Source organism: Trichechus manatus, unplaced genomic scaffold (assembly GCF_000243295.1).
Source record: "Trichechus manatus latirostris isolate Lorelei unplaced genomic scaffold, TriManLat1.0 scaffold00015, whole genome shotgun sequence".
Lineage (NCBI taxonomy): Eukaryota > Metazoa > Chordata > Mammalia > Sirenia > Trichechidae > Trichechus > Trichechus manatus.
In genome coordinates, this window is record NW_004443951.1 from 9,663,495 (window position 1) to 9,685,239 (window position 21,745).

At 53.6% G+C, this 21,745-nt stretch overlaps 2 protein-coding genes across 5 annotated transcripts in view; both read left to right on the forward strand.

The window, feature by feature from the left end:
- Positions 1 to 5,039, forward strand: part of MKNK1 (MAPK interacting serine/threonine kinase 1) — a 42,613-nt gene extending 37,574 nt beyond the window's left edge. For 3 of the 4 annotated variants that reach the window (XM_023727105.1, XM_023727106.1, XM_023727107.1), the window contains 3 exons: positions 800 to 964; positions 2,198 to 2,241; positions 3,595 to 5,039. In XM_023727105.1, the coding sequence (XP_023582873.1) occupies positions 800 to 964; positions 2,198 to 2,241; positions 3,595 to 3,835 (450 nt within the window). In that variant the 3' untranslated portion in view covers positions 3,836 to 5,039. The remainder of the gene's footprint in view (positions 1 to 799; positions 965 to 2,197; positions 2,242 to 3,594) is intronic. The other variant, XM_012554270.2, reaches the window with a different exon arrangement.
- A 6,323-nt stretch (positions 5,040 to 11,362) lies between these two features.
- On the forward strand, positions 11,363 to 14,474 carry KNCN (kinocilin). The gene is made up of 3 exons (XM_004371781.1): positions 11,363 to 11,513; positions 13,440 to 13,514; positions 14,395 to 14,474. Exons 1-3 carry the CDS (start codon positions 11,363 to 11,365, stop codon positions 14,472 to 14,474), a joined length of 306 nt encoding a protein of 101 aa, XP_004371838.1.
- Positions 14,475 to 21,745: the final 7,271 nt, after the last annotated feature.

A 21,745-nucleotide genomic window follows, 5' to 3' on the forward strand; every position in this document is an offset into this window, starting at 1 on the left:
ATCCCAACTGAGAACCACTGGTCCAGTGGGTGAGAAGGATAAGTAAACTGATAATTTCAATAGAACAAGGTAAAACAGATAAGCCGCCCTCAGCCCAACTAGACGTCTGGGGAGGATTGTTAGGCAAGATGATACCTAAGCTGAGGCTTAAAGGATGAGACAAAGTTCCCCAGGGAGTCCCTGGATTGTGCAAATGGTTAAGCACCGGACTACTAACTGAAAGTTTGGCAGTTCAAGCCCACTCAGAGACTCCTCAGATGACAGGCCTGGCAATCTGCTTCCAAAAGGTCACAGCCTTGAAAACCCCATGGAGCAGTTCTACTCTGCACACATGGGATCACCATGAGTCACAACCAACTTGACAGCAACTAACAGCAACAATAAAAGTTCCCTAGGGGAAGGAAGTCAAGAAATAAAAGTTGAAGGAACAGCACAAGCAGACACGGAGGTAGGAAACAGCTGAGCATATGTGTGCGAGGGAGGGAGTGGAAGTGTGAGGCTGATGATGGTGGGAGGTGAGACTGGAGAGACTGCCAGGAGCCAGATCATGGGGGCCCTGTATGATGGACCAAGGAATTTGGGCTTTGTCCTATAGGTGATATTCCCCACTTATCACCCATTTAGCCCTCTAAGTAGCATAGCCACCCTGGCCAGCCAAAGATGTTCTGTGTAGTAATGATTTAGCCATGAGCTGCAACTTCAACTGAGGTCAGTTGGATCCAGGGTGATCAGTCTGATGACAGGCACATCCTGTCCATTTCCTGGCCACTGAGACCTCAGAGCAATCTTCTTTCCCTAGAACAAGCTTTTTGAGAGCATCCAGGAAGGGAAGTATGAGTTTCCTGACAAGGACTGGGCACATATCTCCAGTGAGGCCAAAGACCTCATCTCCAAGCTCCTGGTTCGAGATGCAAAGCAGAGACTCAGCGCTGCCCAGGTTCTGCAGCACCCATGGTTGCAGGGGGTGAGTGACTCCGGGGAGGGGTGGCATTTCACCTCCACAGGCTTGCAGCATGGCCATGAGGAAGCTCTCATAGCAGCAGGTACTGACGCCAGCCCCAGTGGCTGACAGTCGTACAGCAGCTTCAGTGCCTATACATGCAGAGTAAATTGACTCCTAACTTAGTCCCAGACTGAGCTCCGTTCACAGGTCAGAGACCAAGCCCCTAGCTGACCGATGCCTCTCTGGAGTGAACAGAGATTTCCAGGGGTTTGGCACATACATCCCACTATTGACAGAGACACACAACCCAGGAAGCAGCATGGCATTGTCATTTGGGGCCTGTAGTACTATCCCCTTATATAAAAATGTCACCCGGAAGCAAGGCCTTGCTACCTGCTTGCTGTGTGACTGCATTGGGGGCAAATAAGTTCTCCTCGTGGTCCTGGGTGTCTGTGTGCAGCTGGCTCGAAAGGCACGTGGTGGTGCTTTCCCTCAGGGTAAGGATTCAGCCTTCACTAGCATCATTTTTGAAATCTTACTTGCTTAGTCACAATACCTAATCTCTGCCCCTGCATGAGATCTGCCAGGCCCTCCTGTGAGTGACTGTGTCCTTGGTCTGCAAGGCCCTAGCCAGTGACAGTGACCTGGCTAGTGGAAGGTGACAAGTGGTTGCCAGCCCCATGTTACAGACAGGGACCTGATCCAAGGCAGAGTCTCTAAGTGGCAAATTTCCAGCCACCCAAGAGTTACTTGTCTTTACTGAGCACCAGGCACATGCCAGATACTGGCCGTACAGGGATGAGTAAGACCCAGTCCTTGTCTTCATGTTCTAGTGGGGAGAGGTAGATGGGAATACATGACAGAACAGTGTACTGAATGCTTATAAAAAGTGCTGGGGCACAAAGGGGCAAGGAGCTGCCTCTGCTTGGAACTGGTGTAGGGAGGTGGCAGGGAAGGGGAAGCTTCACAGGGGAAGTGACCCTTGAGCTGGGTCTTGGAGGATGATCAGGACTTTGCCAGGCAGAGGAGAGGGGGCCTCTCCATGCAGGGAGAGCTGTGCTGAGGGCTGTGACTTCAGATCATACCTTTCTTGCTCTCTCCTTGGAAGGTATGACCCTGCGGGCCAGCACTGCCTAGTCCCTGTGCTGGGCCGAGAGCCTGCAGCAACCTTCCAACTCTGTGCTGGCTTGGGTAGGGGCAGCTCTTAGAAGAAGGGAGCAGCGCTTACCCACACAACTATCCTTCCCATTCTAGCAAGCTCCGGAAAGGGGACTCCCCACGCCGCAAGTGCTCCAGAGGTAAACGCTGCAACCACACCTGACATCCGTCCTTTCTTGGCTTTGGCTTTCCCTCAAGCTCTCAGACATGGTGCAGATGGGGTTCGGGGAGCCCATCTCAAGGCTCAGGTGTCATCCTCCTCAAGGGGCTCTCGGACCTCCCATCTCCCTACCCACCGTTTCTTTCCTCTACTGTATATCTGCCTCCCTCTCTTCTCTTCCTCCAGGATGGTTTCCCCTCCCCTCCAACACCTTTCAACCCCCTATTTGCACTGCTTGCAAGAGAAATAACCTGTTTTGCATATCCACTTGAATGCACAGAATTAGGCTTACCTATAACTGGAAATCACCGTTTATAGCCCAAAGACAGGCGCTACCTTGGTTTCTTCTGCTGCCATGGGTTGGTAAAAGTAGCAGGTGTCAGGAGCACCGTAAGGCTGTGGGACCAGTTGTCACACATACTAAGAGATGTACACTAATAGTCATGGCTACCAGGTACCAAATATTCACCCCATGCCAGACATGGTACTAAGGGCTTTACATATATTCATAATCTGCGTGATAAATTTAAAAGAGAGGTACTACCATTATCCCCATTTTGTAGATGAGAAAACAAGAGTAAAGTTAACTTGCCCAAAGCCACACAGTAGCCTTGGGAGTTGGACTTTCAACCCGGATCTGTTTGACTCTAGAGCCTTTTTAACAACTAGATTGTGTTTCCAGTGAGCACTGCTGTATTCCCAAAGCAGCCAGGGCTAAAGCATTGTGGGAAACCCCTATGGAAACCAACTTCATGGCCAGTTTAGAAGTTATGCAGGGAAGTCTATCTTGCACCTTTATAGTCTCAATTAACTTTGACCCAAGATGCCCGTGACTAGTTTCAAACCTCAGATCCACCTTAGAAGATTTATTCAGCAAACCCAAAATGCCTGTTATATGCTAGCCACGGGCTGGGTTCTAAGGACACAGGCATGAGGCACAGCCCCTGCTCTTGGCGCTGTTGCCCTGACGGGGAGAGGGATCTACACACTGAGTCTGATCTGCTGTGGCCCTTCCTCCGGGAGGGATGTCTGCAGAGTTGTGGGAGTCAGAGGAGGGGCTTCTGAATAGATGGTGGCATTTGCCCCAACTGTGAAGTCCAGGACTGTCCTTGAGGCTGAGAGGCCATTCCCAGAGAAGCCAAGGCAGCCTCAGTGAAGTAAAATTACACACACAAGCAAGAATTGCTTTGGAAAGAGTAGCCCACATTGGCTCAGAAAAATCTGGTAGGAGGCTAGAACTGCAGCAGCTAATGGGAGCATCCAGGAGCTGGCCTGGCTGACCCCAGTTGAGTCCTGCCTCCCTCTCCTCTGTGCCTTTGCCCTGCCTCCACAGGAATAGCAGCACCATGGACCTGACTCTCTTCGCCGCTGAGGCCATCGCCCTGAACCGCCAGCTGTCTCAGCACGAGGAGAATGAGAACCAGCTGGCTGAAGAGTCCGTGGCACTGGCTGAGGGCCTCTGCTCGGTGAAGCTTTCCCCTCCCTGCAAGTCACGCCTGGCCCGCCGGCGGGCCCTGGCCCAGGCAGGCCGCAGTGCAGATGCGGGACTGTGCCCGACACCCACAGCACTCTGACCCATGCAAGTGACCCACGCAGTCACCCCTTCTAGGCCCTAGGTCTGTCCAGGTATAACCCCCGGAAAGCTGTGAGGTCAGAGTCTGCAGAGCAAGCTGAGGGACCTGCTGTGCAGTCCCATTCAGACCTTCCCCTCCACAAAGGCCCTGAGGTTCCCACCCAGTCCCCCAGTTCCCCAGGGTCCTTGAGGAAAAAGCTTTTTCCAAAGGAGTTGTCATTGAAAAGGAAAGCAATCACTTGTCACTTTGCATAATCGCCGGTGGCAGTGGGGGTATCTCTTTGCTGGGCTCCTGCCCACCTGCTCACCACCTGCAGATCCAGCCTGCTCTCACAGCGGCCGGCAGCTGGGGCTGCAGCCTTCAGGGAGGCAGCTTCGAGAAGCGTCAGTTGACGGGCTGCTGACGTGTGCCTCTTCCCTCTCTGCACTGTCACCCTCCTCTGGCGGTCTTTCCCACCTTCCTCTGTCCTCCGGATGGATGTCCTGTTTGTCCGTCCTCTCCCTTGACTGAGCAGAGCCATCCCCCGAAGTCAGGGGAGGACAGGGAGCCTTCTGCATCAGGCAAGCCAGAGCAGTCTTCCAGTCTGTAGCACAGAGAAGCACATAATCTTTCTTTGCCGTGACTGAAATGTGTCCCTCATTTATCATCCTCTTCCTTGTTTGTGATTGCTGCTAAAGTCAGTATTACTTCATTTTAAAAGGGAGGGGGGTATTTTTTTTAAACTGCGCTTTTCCAGCAAAGATGGGACTTTAAATTCCCACTGCAAGCCCACGGGCTTTCCAGAGTGTGTAATGGCTTGCTTTTGTTCCCTGAATGTCTATGCATTTGGGTTTTAATCCACTTTTCCTAATTATTCTAACTGGTTTTAAGCTGTTAGACTATCATAGGCAACTGAGAGACAGTCCCAGTGTCAGCAGCAGCTGCAGTGTCCCTCAGGTATGGTATGGAGGTGGCCCGGGTCTGGGCAGGGTGCCTGGCGTGGAGCCAGATGGGAGACCAGTTGGCCTGCATCAGAGGCGGCCGCTGCCCTGTTCCGAGCTCCGTGGTGCCTACTGCCAGAGAACACGCAGGTTCACCCATTGTTAAATAAACTAAGCTGTTGAATTAAGTAAAGAAAATAGGTTTGCACATGTCAGACAGACATTTATACTACACAGAGATGCTATTATACATTGTGTGTGTTTTAATAAAACTTTCAATTTTAGCCGTGGTATTCTTTTCTTCACCTATAGTCCTGAGAAGGAGACAGGACTTCTGGACTGGGGCTGAGTCCAGCCAGGTGGGAGAAGGCATCCCTTGTGAGGACCTCTAAAGATAGCATCTCATTTGATCGACAAACAGAGCGAAGGAAATAGCATTACTTTGCTTTTTTAGGTGAGGAAATTAATCAAACATTGATCAGTTACCTACTCTGCTCCATGACCCAAAGATGAGTCAGAAACAGCCTCTGCTTTTCAGGATCTCCCCATCAAGTGGAAGAAGTGGTGTCAGCAACCATCACACCAACCTCAAAAAGTGCTTTAGTAGATGTACCCTGTACCCTGCCTGGCCCATCCACCCCAAGCAGGAGCAAATGTGCCCTCTGTCTAAAAGCGCTACTGAGCCTTGGTTAAAAACCTATTGTGTGCCCAGGACAGTGCTTGTCTGCCAGAGTTGGCAACAAAGAAAAATGGTACCACATCCACAGCCTTCATGTACATCATGCAAAGAATGTTCGTGTACATTGTCCCGTGTAATCCTCAGAACCGGTCTGGAGAGGGGCAGGGTGGGGCTGGATTAGGAAGGACATTTGTATGTTCCCAGGGAGGTGGCAAGAGTAGGTCTAAGTGTCAGGAGCTGACTGGGTGCTCCTGGCAGCTTTTCTTCCTGGAGAGAGCAGAGAGGGGAGGTAGGGTTAGAGGTTCTTAAGTCTGGGGGCAGGGGATGGGGCAGGCTACCAGCTGTCTTACACCGGAATGCCTCCATATTGAGGGGAGCATACCTTTTGTTGACAGTCTTGCTTTACAGTAACCCTCCCATCGCTCCTTCATCTACCTCGTGCGGGATTAGCTAGAAAAGTAGGCCTTTTGCCCTGCCTCCCAGCCCTTGAGGGGCCAGAACCAGGATATAAGTTCTAGCTCCAGATGCCAGCCCCAGCCTGGATAAGTTCTTGTCCAGGTTGGCCCCACAGGGATGTGACTTCAAGGGGCTTCCTGGACCAAGCTCTCTCCACCCCTCACCCCTGGCCCACACCCTGTCCAGCCTGCAGCTCCAGCCCCGTCTCCTGCTTCTGTGCCTCTGCTCAAGTTGTGCCCCTCCTCCCACCCTAGTCTGCCTGGCAAAGCCATTCTCGTACTTCATGGCTCTGCTTATGGACCACTCTGCCTGCCTTGGTTTTGTTTTTAGCTAGCTTTGTTGTGCACTTACTAAGTAACAGGTACTTTCTAAGAAGTTTACAGGCATTATCTCATTTAATTCTCACAGCAGTCCCATGAGGTAGGTGCTATTATTTTATACCACCTAACATGAGAAAGCAAGAAGAGAAAGGAAAAATAGCCTGTCCAAGGCGGTACAGCTAGGAATGGTGGAACAGGAATTCCTGACCAAGCCTGGGTGACCCCAGAGCTGCACTACCTGAATTCAAATCCCAGCTCCACCACTTGTTGGTTGCCAAGGCTGTGGGCTTTGGACAAGTCACTTAATCTCTGAGGGTCTCAGTTTTCTCATTTATAAATTGGGGGTGATAGTGCCTACCTCATGGTGCTGTTGTGAATTAATAAATGGTAAGTATTTAGAGCAGTTCTAGACACACAGTAAATGTTCAACAAATGTTAGCTATTATAATTTATTTTTATTGTTACCTGCTGGGGAAGAATTATTCAATTCATGCTCCCATTGATGGAGATGAGCTTTCTCTCTTTCTTTGCCTCAGAGAACCCGCTGCGGAAGGGCTTATGTGTTGTGGAGATGGACCTGGGGCTTTCAAGATGGGCCAGGCCGCAGACCCTCTGTGGGATCCCCCTCCTGACAGGCTGCCCTCACTTTCTGGGCTGGAGTCCCTGTCCCAGAGGGACAGCTGTGGTGCCCAGGAAAGAGCCTGAGGTTGGGGACCAAGGACCCTGGGTTCTCGCCCTGGGTTCTAGCCGTGCCTCTGCCACTATTTGCTAGGTGACCTTGGGAAGTCCCTCACCCTTTTTGAGCACCAGGGTATGTGCCTGGCTCTGCTGGCAGCGGCAGATGTGGCAGATACTAGGACCTCAGAGCCCCTTCCAGACATGGGACCTGGGACTGTGGAAGCCAGTTTGCTGGCTCTAGGGCTGACGCTTGGGTGGGCCTTAGAAGGAGAGAGCTAGTCCCAGCCAGCCAAGTGTCTCGGGCCTTTTTTCTCAGAATCCAGTTAGCTGGCCATGGCCCCAGCCCCAGTCCTGGTTCAACCGGACCCTGAGAGCACCTGGGCACAGGGATCATCCAGTCTTTCTCCCTCCACATGTCCACTTGCCTGAGCTCTGGGCCCTTCTCCCTCCTGGCTGACTGCCCCTCCCCAGACCCAGTCCCATGACCATCAGGGCCTTGGTCCCTTGCCAACTGCTCCAGCTGCGTCAGGTCTGGAGGGGAACGAAGAGTGAGTCCCCCCCAAGGCTGGCCCTCTTGTTACTATGGTAGCAGTTGCCTTGGAAGCTGCTTCCCTGACTTCAGTTTCCAAACAGTCCAGGAAAGCTGCTCGTCCCCCCGGGGGATCGGTGAATTAATCACGCTCTTTTCCAGAGTTTTTACCCCTTGAGGAAAATAAATAGAACGAAACCAAGCTGGGGCCTTTTCTCCCACTCTTCCTCCCCACCCCCACGCCACATTTTGAACTGATGCCTCTGAGAAGGAGAGAGCGTGAGCAGACACACTCTGGCCCCTGCCTCACAAGGAGACAAAGAGGAGCGATCTTGTGGTGGAACTCAGAAACGTACCCTGGCCTGGCCACACCTGACCCAACCCGCATCCTGAGTCCTGTGGCTTCCAGGAGCTCCCAGGCTTCAGCAAAGGGGACCAGATGCTTGTGAGGGGTAGGGAGTGAATGAGGGTGCTCAGGCTGTAGTGCCTTGGGCCTCCGTCTCAGAGAGAGGGTCCTTAAACTCATTTACCTATTACAGTAAGCACATTACCCGAGGACAAACATGTATTTTCTTTTTCATAGCTGATAGAGCCCAAATTCATGTTGAAGACAGAACTGGTAAATTTCCTCTCTACATTTGTAATCCACAGAGGAGCAAGCATCCAAAAAAAAGTTTTAGTAGCCCGTAATGATGCTCTCAGAGCCCTGGTGGCACAATGGTTAAGAGCTACAGCGAGTTACAGCTACTAACCAAAATGTCAGCAGTTCGAATCTACCAGCTGCTCCTTGGAAACCCTATGGAGAAGTTCTGCTCTGTCCTAGAGGGTCGCTATGAGTCGGAATTGACTCTATGGCAACAGGTTTTTGGTTTTGGTTTTAATGATGCTGTCACTGTCATGGGCTTGCTTGGCTGATTCTTTTGAATACAATGTCTCCCTCTGATGGTGGGGTTGCCAATTCTTCCCACCTCAAGACAACATAAAAATGCAGAGGCAGAGATGTACTAGAGTACTTCCTAGCTAAGCAGGAAGTCTGGACATCTAGGTTCCATCAAGGACTCTGGGGCTCTCTCTCCACTTCCTCATGTCTGAGTTTCCCCATCTCTTCAATAAAGGAGCTGGGATGGCTTGTGGTTCCGTGATTTTGTAACTCTTAATGGCTTTCCTCCAGATTTCCTCCCCTGACTCTGTGCTCTGAGGGATTTACAATGTCAAAGAAAAACTCTAATTTAGAATTTGGTCTCCATTTTTTGGAGGTCGGTGTGTTCTTCCAGAATCTGCACAGACATCCCCAAATTCAGCCTCTGCCACCCCATCCCCATTCACCAGATGAGGTAAGTGGGGTATAGTGCAGTAGAGTTGGCTTGCCCAGGTCCCACAGTGTGTAGGTAGCGGAACAGGGATTGGAATTGCTCGAGACATGGCTTGCAGGAGCCTCTGTCCTGCTGCTGGTGTGATAGAGCTTCCCTCAGCCCTAGAAGATGAAAGGAGCCTGCATGAGCTCTGCCCTCCGGTCCAGAGTTATACAAACACTTAATGGGGATGGGGAGTGGTGTGGAGGGTGTTCAGATTCCCAAAGCCCAACATCTCGGAAACACGTTTTCATGGACAATTATTTTGGCCACTCCTACTAAAACTAGTCAGCAGGGGTTCAATTACGTGTGACAAGACATGGGCTATCATTTGATGCCTAATTAGAGGAATAATCAGACCTCATTCTGGCAGGAGGCACGGGGGATGTTGGCAGCAGGCAGCTGTGGCTAGGGAATGCCCCACTCCAGGGGCTTCCTTTTGGGAGCCAGGAACATGGCCCAAGGGCCCATCTGTGCTCTACAGTTACCCCTCTTCTCTAAAGACCTGGGTTCACTCCTATCCTTGCCCAGGCCTCTCTCCAGCTTCCTGGCAATGCCATGCTTCAGCTGAAGCTCAGCTCAGATGACCGTGGCCTTCTTAGCCCTCCATCATACCCACTCTGTTAGAGACAGAGGCTCCTTGGTGCCTGTAGCCTTCCTCTTTGCTGACCTGAGGTGGCTGTGCAGGTTCCAGCCCCCACCCCCCTAACCCCCCCGCCCTGAGCTCTGTCCTTGAGTCCAGAGGCCCAACTATGTTCTCTTCTGGTCCTCTCCAGCTGCGACATCCTATGAAACTCGGAGGCCTCCTCAAACAATCCCTGAACCTGCCCTCAAGGGGCTCACAGCCTACAGGGGAAATAGAGAAAACAAGGAAAGAATGTGGGCACTTTAGAGCAGGGGCCTGGGAGCAGTGGTGGCAGCCTTACCGTTCAGGGCCATCAGGGAAGGCTTCACAGAGCTGGGGCTAGCCAAGCAGGATCCTGGGGATGAGGAGGTATTCTCCAGGCTGTAGGGGCCAGGCAGCCACTCAGAGCAGGGAGGGCAGCAGAAGAAAGGGGAGGGGTAAGGGGCAGGCGGAGCAGCTTGGAGGGAGGTGGAGGCAGAAGACTTTGAGGCTAGCTATGTCGGACTGCAGACATGGTGGGGAGCGAAGGGGAGCCAGGAAGAGGCCAGTGAGGCCGGTAAAAGGACTCTGAGCAGGAGTCCCTGGGAACTGTGCCCGGGCACAGGGCTAAGGGCCAAGCCATATTCTGGGATTGGGGAGGCCCTCTCCATGAAGGGCTAGAGAATGCAACTAATGATCAACACTGGAACCAGGGGTGGGGACAGGGCTCAGGGCTGTCTGGGTTGGGTTACCGCTCCTGCATCCTGCAAGTAGGTCAGATAGGCTGGGTTAGAGTTTCCTGCTCCCGGCCTCATGACGCCCACCCTGCCAATTCCCCTTCCCAACCCTTCCCAGTACATGTTTTCCTCCCGCCCCACGCTCACCACCACCACTGCACTTCCCCGTCAGTCAGTCCCTAGCCAGGGATCAGGGTGGGGTGGGGTGGGAAAAGCTGGGATCTCAGCCCACTGGCAGCTAAAAGGGGAACAGGTACCAAGCCCACCTGAGAAGGACTAGGTCCCCTGAGGTCAAGTCTCAAACTAGGACCCTCAGCCCTGCTTGGGGGCCCAGAGGTTAACAAGATGGTACAATTGGGGAGGGGGACAGGGAGAGGTATGAGCAGGGGTAGAGTGGACTGTTTCCTCTTTCTGTCCCAGTCTGTTCCTGTTTCTTGAGCATTGTCTATGTCTCATGTCTTGATCTCCAAGTCCCTAAGCACAGGCCCCAGGTGTACCTCCAGGCCAGGTGTCAGAACACAGCAGAATGGATCTGGAGCATGTGACCAGAGAGTCTCCTCACACCCTGGCATCTGGACCCCATTTGAAGCCACTGACTCATCCTGCCCCTCAGGAACCAACAGTGGAACCTGGGCTGGCTGCCCCAGCGGGCCTCTGGGACCCAGGCAGTAGCTCACATTGCAACCTCATAAATAACTCAGCACCTCCCTGCTGCCTACATCTCTGAGGAACTTTGTGCCCGGGACCAACACACACACCCCCGCCGCCGCCCCCACCAACACTTTAAACTTTAATTGGCCAATGCTTACTGGCAACTGAGCAGACTCTAGGGAGCAGAGACAGGATGTCCTGGGCAGTGGAAGCTTGGCCTGAGCTCTCCTGGGAAGAGACTGACAGGAGGACCCTGTGGGGCAGGCCCAGCTCCCCAGAATTCTGGGAGCCAAGGTAGAAATGTGGCTAGGCAGGAGCCCCAAGAGTGACCTCCAGCTTCAGAGGCCTTTAGGAGAGGAAGAGTAGGCTGGGGGTGATCTGGCAGAGACCCAGGTCAAGGTGGGGCTGGGGGGCCCCTAGGAGAGCTGTGGGACAGGGTTTCAGATAAATCCAAGGGTTACCAGTCCAGAATCTTACTGCCCAGAAACTCCCACCCTGAAGGTGAAGCTCCAACAAAGGGACATCCAAGAGGACAGAGACCTCCAAGACTTGTCTGGGGAGAGCCCCCACTAGCTGGAGGCAGTGCCCTGGGCAAGCCTGCATGGACATCCCCAGCAGCAGCAAAGACTTCCGCTGCCTGCAGCTGGCCTGTGTGGCCCTCGGCCTGGTGGCCGGCAGCATCATCATCGGCGTCTCTGTGTCCAAAGCTGCAGCTGCCATGGGTGGTGTCTTCATTGGTGCAGCTGGTCTGGGTGAGCGAGTGCTGGGCTGGGCTGGGCTAGGGAAGAGGAGAGGCTGGAGGGGGACAGGGGCATGACTAGGTGAACAAGAAACGGAGAACAGCTGGGTCACCAGCCATTGAGTTGGGGGAAATGGGAGGTAGAGGTGTGAGTGAGGCAGCCGTTAGGGGCACGGGGAGGGAGAGGAAGGTTAGGGTGAAGTTCCTTGCCATGGGCTGCTGAGTGAGGGACTATGGAGGAAGGAGCTGGATGTCACACTCCTCTCTGGATGCTCCCCCTCTGGCATCTCAGCCCCGAAGTCCCAGGTTCTTGGGTCTGTGGTAAGATTCACAAGCCTGTTTGGGATGGAGGTCACGGGGGTCAGGTAAAAGAGGATAGAATCCCCCAGTGGGACCCTCTGGGCCAAGATGGAATCCAGCTCAGACAGAGGGTTTTTTTTTTTTTCTTTCCCTGTTTGTCTCAGCAGCAGATTAGTCTGGCCAGCCATCTGTCCATCTGTCTGTCTAGACCAGTCCCACTGATATCTCCACAGTGATGCTGACTTCCATTCCTCACCCCACCCTACCACACCGGGCCAAAAGCAAAACCAGAGGCTCCAGGCTGAGAGGGCTCTGGGAATCTGTCTCTGAGAATTCCAGCCAAGGGCCACAGGCACTTGGGTCTGGAGTACAAATGGGAGTGGGCAGGACAGGACCCACTCTTCTGCCACCCCCTCCCCAGATCTGGGTGGGGAGGAGCATGCTGAGGAGCCCCCAGCCTAACTGCAGTCCTGCCCTGGGGGCCCAAAGGAGGGTGGGGCAGGGGAGACTTGGTGGTGGTGGTGTCAGCTGTGCCCATTGCCAGCCCGCTGAGAGGGAAAGGAAGTCAACCTGCTCTTCCACCTGGGCAGGGTAGACCAGGAGCCTGGGGCCTCCTCCCCATATCAGCACTGCACCCCCCCTCTTCCTGGGACTGGGTGTTGAGACCAGGGACAGAAGGCCCTGGGCAGCCCCTCTAAGGCACGGGGGTGCACGGGGAGCTGCACCACACACTCATAGGCCCGCATTTACACACTCACAGACCCAACCCTGCACACTCGTGCTCTTCCCATGCACACCCAAACCACCCCCAGGCTCACATCCCACCCATAGCCTCCTGTTCCTCACACTGACCAGGCCCCTCATCACAGAACCCCTCCGTGTCTCTCTTCTCAGGGCTCCTCCTCTTTGCCTACCCCTTCCTGAAGGCTCGGTTCAACCTGGACCGCAACCTGCCTACGATAGGTGAGTCTTCTCCCCACCCTCAGAAGACCCTCTGCCAAGAACTGGGCAAGACCCTTTGTGTGTATCTCTGTGACGCACTGTGCAGCCGAGCCAAGCCCATGTGTATGATTTCCCCTGGTTGTGTGTGCTGGAGTTTCTCTCTGTGTGTGTGTGTGTTCTGCAGGCATTGCCATGACTACAGTGCAGCAGACTCTAGCCTGCTGCCTGCCTCATAGGTGCCTGAAGGAGCTCAGAGCACCTAGAGCTCGCCTCTCCCTTGAGAGAGTCTCCATCTCCCTCCAAGCCCCCAAGATCTTCAGATAACCCTCTTCATCCCTGGACCCCCATGTAGAACATCTGTGTCCCCTATGACCACACAACACTTGTATAGCTCCCCACTTTATCTCAGTTCCCCACATAGACTTCCATCCCCATCAATCTGTGGGGTTTTACATATCCCCAAGTTCTCCCCAGGGCCCCTACCTCCTTGAAAATCCTGCCATATTCTCCTTTAGGAGTCCGTTTCTTCACCCTACCCCCCAAATAATCAGCCTAGATCATGTGGGAGAACCTAACGGAATCCAGTGGAGCAAAGACAGCATCAGGGATGGAGATTAGACAGGAGGAAGGACTTCTCTTGGGCTTGATTTGGGAATGACTTGGTAACCAGGGGACTTGGGGTGGGCTTATCCTGCAGGGAGCCTGAGAACCCACCCTCATCCAGGGCCAGACCGTGGGGAGGGAGGATCCAGCACCAATGGCAATAAGGAGGGTAAGTTCCAGAAATTCCGGAGTCCATCCTTCATTTTCCCTCTCTGGCTGAGCAGCACTGTGGTACTGAGGGAAAAGACTTGAGGGGATGCAGAAAGGGCTTCCTCAACCTCAGGGAGTCAACATAGTTGGGTAGTTCTTCCATGTGTTTAATCAAAGCCTTCTTGCCAAAAGCTGAGCTGATTTCCTCTTGTTGGTCCATGGGACTTCTCTGTTTTGCAACACATGGGCTCTAGGGCAGAGGGCACCTCACTGCCTCCTCCCCTCCCCTAGGTCCCATATACTGGTTTATTTTCCCACTAACCTCTTCCATTGTGGAATTTGAGTCTCAGAGCTGGTACCTGAAACTGGATAGCTTCTTGATGCCCCATCCCCACATCCTGGAAAATTCCAGGGCATGAGTTTCTCAAAGGTGACCTCAGCCCACAGTCTCTGCCACCAGTGGCAGGATGCCTAATACTCAGCAAGAGGTCCCATTCCAGACACTGTTCTAAGCACTTCACGGATATCAGCTCATTTAAATCTCAACAACCATATGATGAAATACTAGAATTAGCCCCATTTTGTAGATGGAGCAACTGAGGCACAGGGAGATTAAGGAAAATGCCCCAAATCACACAGCTAGGAAGTGGTAGGGCCAGAACTGAAACCCAGGCAGTCAGCTCCAGGGTCCTGCCTCTAAGCCCCACAATATGCTGCTTCCCCTCTTGAAGGGCCATTTTGACCATCTGAGTCTCTTTATACTGGGATGGCCCTCTCTCCCCATTCTATCCCCGCTCTGCCCTGGGGTTGCCAGCACCCCCACCCTACTCCCTCTGACCCCAACAACTCCATGGGGATCTGTCTACTCTGTCAGCCCCTTTCCCTGGTCTCTCCCCCAGGAACCCGCAGCAGCCTATCCACCGTGAGCAGGACACTGGAGAAGCTGAAGCCAGGGGGCCGGAGCACTGAGGAGGGCTGAAGACAGCTGAGGGGCTGGGCCATTGCCCCCTGCCCCGCCCTCCCACCCCACCTGCCATCCCACTTCAGAGCCCTCCAGTTAGAAGATCCAAACCAGAAGTGAACCAAGCCCTGGAAAAGCCAAACGCAGCCAAGACTCTTCTAAGTGGAGTCCATGTGGCACTGGGCAGGGCCTGACATGGGTGTCCCAGGAGGCCCCACAGGGCTCCCTTGTTTCAGGCTCTTCGCCTGTTTTTCCTCTCTGGACTGCAGCTCAGCTTCCTTCCCTTTTTGATCTACTGAATTGTTTCTCTGGAATTGGGGCCCTGGGCCCTGACGAAAACCAGGTATGCCCTGGTCCCTTGCTTCATCTTGGCTACAGAAGTGGACCACAAACCCACAAAGACCACAGACAGGGGCCCTGACTGAGCCCCTTAGCCCCCTTGGCACTGGGTCTCTAGAACTCACCAGATAGAGGGCTGGACCAGATTCTTTCCAGAATATCAAAAACTCCCTAGCAATTCCTCGGGGACAGACCCTGAGCAGCAGTGAACATGATGGGGCATGTCCTTGAGGGGTTCCGGGTCCCCAGAGGAGAGAGATTCACAGAGGAGAAGTCACAAACAAAATGACCACTGCTATGACAGGGGACAGACAGCACAGGAGCCCAGATGACGCACCTGTGTGGCCTGGAGTCAGGGAGGCTTCCAGAAGGAGGTAACTCCTGAGCTGAGCCCTACCCTGAGACTCGTGGTGTTTAACTCCACTATGCGAGGCTTTTTGTGACCGAGCTCCCCCAAAACCTCCAGCCCCCCCTCTTCTCCTCTATCCTCTCCCTGCTCCCTGAACAGTCTAAACATGTTCTCACCTCCAAGCCTTTGCTGTGTTCTCCCGGAGGGCCCACGCTGCTCCTCTCTATCAAAATTCCCCATTTTTAAAGGCCCAGTTCCAGGAATGCCCTTAACCGCAATGCTCTCTTCGTCTGCTTTGGCAGCCTGTGTCTCCTGTTCTCTTGACACCCTCCAGGCATAGAGGTATGGAGTCTACTTTTTCGCAAAACAGTTATTAAACACCTACTCTGTGTTAGCTCTTCTCCAGTCCCTAGCACAGGGCACAGCACATGGTAGGTGCTCAATAAATATTAGTGGCATAAATTTAATGGAAAAACACTTCCCTAGACTTTCTCTGGAGAGTCACTTCAAGGTCTCATCAGAGTATGGGGCAGAGGAGGACCTGGCCAAGATGTGTGTGGGTGTGTAGTAAACATTGCTCCTCTCCCCACCCCATTCCTCATACACCTGCACCTCAAGGTAGAGCAGAGGTGGTTGACGGCTACAGAGAGATCTACTCCATGTGGCCTCTACCTTGGTTGATAAGCAGAAGACAAGTTAGAATAGTCTCATTCTTCAAGGATCACTGTAGATGATGTAGGGATGCCTCCCCTGACTTCACTGCTCCCACAGCCCCAGGGCTTCTGTCCATCACGGCACAAATCACTCTAAGTGGCTGTCATCGATTTCCCCCCTCAAATGTGGGACACAGGGCCAGGCACCCCGTGGATGTTGGAAAACCAAACCAAAAGTGGAAGAGACCATTTCATTGTTCAGATGAAAAAGCTGAGTCCCTGCAGGTAAAAGGACTCACCAAGTCCCACAGTGAAAGGTCGTGTTCGGGAGAAATGCTCTCTGATTTCTGGGCAACTCCAGAACCCTCTGATATATATTTCAGCATCAGAGGGTGATGAGAGCAGGGACCCAGCTCTTCCAGTGGCCTGTTCCATAAATGAAATCAATCAACAGCCCTGCTGTGACACCTGGACTGTAGCTGTGCCTGGCCTGGGTTGGGTGCTGAGAACCCAGCAGTGAATCAAAAGTGGAGAGAGCTAGTTCCAGGCAGCCTCCTTAAAGTCACATCCCTGCTGGGCCAGCCTGGAGGAGGACTGAAGAAGAGGCTGAAACTGAAGATTCACATCCTGGTTCTAACCCCCAGGGGCTAGGGCAAGAAGCTGTGGGACCTTGAGCCTCAGTTTCCTCATCTGCAAATCGGGGATGATTGTAGCACCTTCCTACAGGGCCACTGTCAGGATGAAGGGCCTGGCCCACAGTTCAGATCAGAGGGTTTATGAATGAATGAGTGAACGAATGGGGAGATTAGAGATGCTCTTCCAACTGAACTCCTCCAAGGTCTGGAGAGTCACCACTTCGGAATCTGACCCCAGTCCTCTCTCTAACACAGTCCAACCTTCTGCCCACCACTCCTTCCCCATCCCTCACCCCCAACACGCTTTTAAAATCCCACCATGAGATAGAGCCTATTCCCTATGAGGGATTTCCTGCCACGTCTCCTTCTAGGGTGTAGGATTGATGGAGGTTGAGGACGGGGTGCTGAAAACAAACCTCATTCCTTGAGAAATCTCCTTGGTCCCCGCCCCCCAGCTCCACCTCCAGGGAAGTAAGGAATCCCTTGAGGCTGAAGGTAGAACTAGCCCGACCTATACCCCTTGCGATGAGTGAGTTACAACGAATCGATCCGGACTCCTCCAATTCCAGACTGGAGACTGTGTGGGCAGGCGAGGAGTTATATGCAAGGGTGCTTGCGAGCGGGAAACCTAGAGGGGAGAAGGGGAGAAGGGGAGAAGGGCGATGCGGAGCTGGAGCTGGGAGGATACTTAGTGAGAACGTCGCTCCTCTTGGCTAAAGGGGAGCCGAGGGTCTGCCAGAGACGCCGAGAGAGAGGCAGGGGCGGCGTTGGGGGGCGGCTCCGAACAGGCTCTCCCCAGGCTCCGGCCCGTCGCCCCCGCCCGCAGCAGCCGCGAGGGGCGGGGGCAGCCGTGGGGGCCACTCAGAGGGAGCCGAAGCAGGTCTGCTTGTCTCCCCGCCGCGCGCATAGCAGGCACCGCAGCCCCCAACCTCCCCGCCCTTGGTGCAGGGGGAGGGAGCCCCGAATGGCTGCCCCAACCCCTCGGCCTGATCCGGGATCTCCAAGCGGCTCAGCCCACCGACCCCGCCCAGGAGCCAGGCCCGGGTGCAAGGAGGACTACCCTGCCTGCCGCAGCCCACCTCCCCACCCCTCTGCATCCTCGAAGTTGGCGGACAGCTGAGGGGGTCTGGCCTTCGGGCGCTTCCCTGGCTGCTCTGCTCTCGCAGAATCTTTCCCTCCGGCTAGCCCAGGGTGCTCAGAGGTGTCAGCCGGGTCAGGACCGGCAGGCAAGTGTCAACCCGACCGGCTCAGGCAAGTGGAAGCTACAGGAGTCGTTGGGGCGGGGGGCGGGGGTAGGTTAGAGGGAAAGGAAGGGGAAGAGAGCGAGAAGGGGATGCGTTAAGGAATGGAGGAGAGAGTGCTTAGCCCAGCTCTGAACTCAATGGGGAAGAGAGTAGTGCCAAGACAAGGGGTCAGGGTCCTGTAGCCTTGAGACAGAGTTCTCAGTAACCAAAGAGAAAAACAGAGAGGAAATAGGGGAAGAGGAAACACAACCTGAGTGGCTGCCTTGGGCTCCCTCTTCTCTAATCCCTGCCCCTCTTTGACTCAGTAAGAATCCTTAGAGTCCACCTCTAGTCACCACCCTCTCCTGCCACAGATGGGCGTGCCACCTGCCACACCCTCCCCAAGGTCCAAAGTGAAGAGGGAATTAGAAAGAAGTGGCCTCAGAGCAGCCAAGGAACAGACGTAAAGCCAGGAAGGCAGGAGACAGACACCAGCCCCTCTGATTAATTCCTCCCCCCACCAAAAAACCGCTGCTGTCCAGTTGATTTAGAATCATAGCAACCCTATAGGACAGAGTAAAACTGCCCCATAGCGTTTCCAAGGAGCGGCTGGTGGATTAGAACTGCTGACCTTTTGGTTAGCAGCAGCCAAGCTCTTAACCACTGTGCCACCAGGGCTCCCTTCCCCCCACCATTTATTTAATGATATTCAGTGAGCATCTGGGGGGAGTCAGGCACTCCATTGAGGATACAGCTATAAATAAGGTGGACATAATCCTGGTCCTTAAGGAAGACTTCAGGAGATGCAGACCTGGACACAGGGAGTCACAGTGCTGGTAGAGAGTTGGGAGGTTGGGACCCTGATTTGGGAAGTTAAGGAAGGCTTCCTGAAGGAAATTGTGCCTCAGCTACAACCTGAAAGTTGAGCTGGAGTTAGCCAGGTGAAGATAAAGTAGACACATGGTTCAAGCACCAAATAACCAGTTGCCGTCAATTCTGACTCACGGCAACCCCATGTGTGCCAGAGTAGAACTGTGCACCAATAGAGTTTTCAGTGGCTGATTTTTTGGAAGTAGATCACCAGGCCTTTCTTCCGAGGCACCTCTGGGTGAACTTGAACCTCCAGCCTTTCAGTTAGCAGCCAAGTGCATTAACGGTTTGCATCACCCAGGGACTCCAGTTCAGGCACAGGGAGCAGCATGTTCATTGGACCACACTTGCTGAGTTCAGCTCAACTAGAGCAAAAAACAAGAGGGCCACCTGAAGCAAGCCAGGATGGAACATCAGCAATAGAGAACAAAGGAGAGTTTTTAACCAGGAGGGAGAGATGGCCTGGAGCACTGGAGGCGGGGGGGATGGGGCGAGGGGGCAGGGGGGTGGCTAGCAGTAGGACTAGAGAGGAAGGGATGAATTCTAGAGATACTTCGAGGCAAGAATCTTCAGGACTTGGTGATGGATTGGAAGAGTGGAGGGAGGCCTGAGGGAGAGGGAGGAGCGAAGGATGAATCCCAGGTTTCTGGCTTGGCAGTCTGGACTTTGTGGGGAAAGATGAAGATTAAGATGCCTGTTTCCAAGAGGAAGAGAGTGTTTCCAGGAGGGAGGATTCCCCAGGGCCGAGGCTGTGGAGAGATCCAGTGAGCTAAGGACTGAACAGTGTTCAATGAACTCAGCAACCGGAGGCAGCTGGTGGCCTTAATGAGAAAAGAATCGGTAGCGTGATGAGGCAGACACCAGACTGGAGTGGATTGACTCTTGAGAAGGAGATGAAGTGCGGAGTGTAGACAGCTCTTTCAAGAAGGGAAGAGAGTATCAACTGAGGCAGTTGTGTGGTTGAAGGAAGGTTTTGTCTTATGTCAGGAGGCGCGTGAGTGTGTTCAGGAGGAGGTGCCGTCACTGTGAGAGATGGCGAGCCCTGACTAGGAAGAGAGAGGTCTCTGGGGAGCCTTGAGGGCCCCAGTGATGCCAGAGACATGGATGCACAGGGCCCCGATGCCCGGGTGGTTTTGCCTACTAGGCTTAGCAATTTGGGCATTGACTTGGAGGAAGCAGAAAGCTGAATGGGTGCAAGATTGAGGCTTTGCTGGGCAGCTTTGGCAGAAAGGCAAAGGGACAAGTTAAGGGTGTTGCAAGAGAGTAGCTGAAGTTAGGCAGTGTGGATTCTCTGGTGGATGCAGAAAGAAGCGGAGGCAAGAGGCTGATGGGGGAAATGTAGAGAGTTCCATGGATTTCATGAGGTCAGAGAATAGTTACAGCAAGAAGCCATGTGGAGTTGTGATGAAGAGCACAGATTTAGGATACACATAGCCTAGGTTTGAATCCCACCGCTGCCTTAGGCAAGTAATTTTACCCCTCTGGGCCTCTGTAAAATGGGGATGGTTAATAGCATCTACCTGATAGGGTTTTTTTCAGGTTTAAATGAGTTATATATATATATATAAAGGCTTAGAACAGTGTTCAGCACATAGTAGGTGCTGTACAGGTGGTTGTTGAATTGTGGTGCAATGAGGTTAGAGTCGAGAGTGGGCTGTCTGAGTTTCTCACAGGTGGAGAGGTTGAGAGTGATGGTAAGAGTGATGGGTCCCAGGTGTGGCAGGGGGAGGGTGGCTGAGGTGCATTGGAGGAATTGGGCATTGAAGATGAGGGGCCAAGGAGCTAAGAGGGCAGAGAGGGTTGGGTGGTTGTGCACAAAATGCTGAGGTCCCTTGGGGGAGATAGGACTTAGGCTGGAGGGGAAAGCGGAGCTCATATCAAAGCCTTGGAAAGAGGAGGGACAGGAGGGCCAGTTCCCACTTCAGCCAGTCTAAAGTTCACTCCCTCTTCCCCTCCTGCTAGCTGCAGGCAGCTGAGTGAGTTGGCTTGAGAGCAGAGGCCCAGACTGAGGCTGGAGATCCAGCTCTGGCCACAGATAGGACCCCTGCTGGAAGCTGTGGTCTGAGGAGGCTGGTGGGCAGATCTGAGAACACCAGGGAATACTAGAAGGGAGCACTTTTGCTGGATGGATGCAGAGGAAGGTCTAATGAGCACAATGTGATCTCTGCAGAGATTGCCGCAGAGCCCTGTGTCATTGGGCCCCCTCAGCTGTGTCCGAAGCCAGAGTCTACAGGGCCTGCAGAGACCAGCTAGACCAAACTCCCATTTCATAGCTGGTGCAACTGAGTCTCCAGTGAGAACTGTGAGTGCTTGCCTGTTACAGGCATGGAGACCCGTTTCAAATGGGAGGGCACCATCAGGCCATCAGGCAGGAGGGCATGAGGGCTGGACTCATATTTCCCTGTCACCTCACTGAGGTTTCCTGCTCATCTCACCACCAAAGCACGTCCCCTCCAACCCTCACTCCCAGGCAATGAGAAGTCTCCAGAGGCAGCTCTGCTGGGCAGCAGCTCATCTCCATCAGATAGGCAGGCATCTGAGAGTATCTCTGTGCATCTGGCTGTCTATGTGTTAACCTGTGTCTGCAACACTCAGTGTGTAATGTGCCTGTGTTTGTATTTCTGGGTATGTCTAGTAAGACTGTGTGTGTGTGCATGTGTGTGTGTGTTTGTGTGTGTGTGTGTGTGTGCTCAGGATAAGGATGATAGGGCCCAGGAGTCAGACAGAAGAGCTGGGAGCCACCTTTGGGCTTCATCTTCAAGCCTTGTTTCTAGCTTGGGGGATGATTGTGTGTGTGTAATACGGCAACCAGCTTGTCCCTGCTTCACATCTAGGGTGGAGAAGGGCTGTGGGACTGGCTGTGGTGGGGTAGTGGCAGCTCTTTGGGCTCAGGAGAAGCAGGGTCAGTTAGCAGAAACCAAGAGCTTCCAGGGTAATGAATAAGCCCCAGTAGGCAGTGAGTAATGGTGATGTGGGAGGTTCCCTGAGGATGGGGGTGCTAGTGAAGAGGGAAGGGGGTTGGGGATAGAGAGAACACTGGGGCTGGCAGGGGACCTGGGGAGCAGAGGGGTTCACATTGAGGGGTGAGAGGTCAGAGTGAGCAAATGAGAGCCTCGCTGCCATATGGAGGACAGTGGACTGGGACCAGTGACTGGTGTCTGGACCAGCAGCTGCAGCCCCCTCCCCCAGAGGCTCTTGGGCCTTTGGAGTTGGAACTTGG

Excerpts from the sequence above, each read along its gene's own strand:
- KNCN (XM_004371781.1), top strand. The coding sequence starts at position 11,363 with ATGGACATCCCCAGCAGCAGCAAAGACTTCCGCTGCCTGCAGCTGGCC. Across the intron at positions 11,514-13,439 it reads CATTGGTGCAGCTGGTCTGG|GGAGCCTGAGAACCCACCCT; the intron begins GTGAGCGAGTGC and ends CTTATCCTGCAG. Across the intron at positions 13,515-14,394 it reads CACCAATGGCAATAAGGAGG|GAACCCGCAGCAGCCTATCC; the intron begins GTAAGTTCCAGA and ends TCTCTCCCCCAG.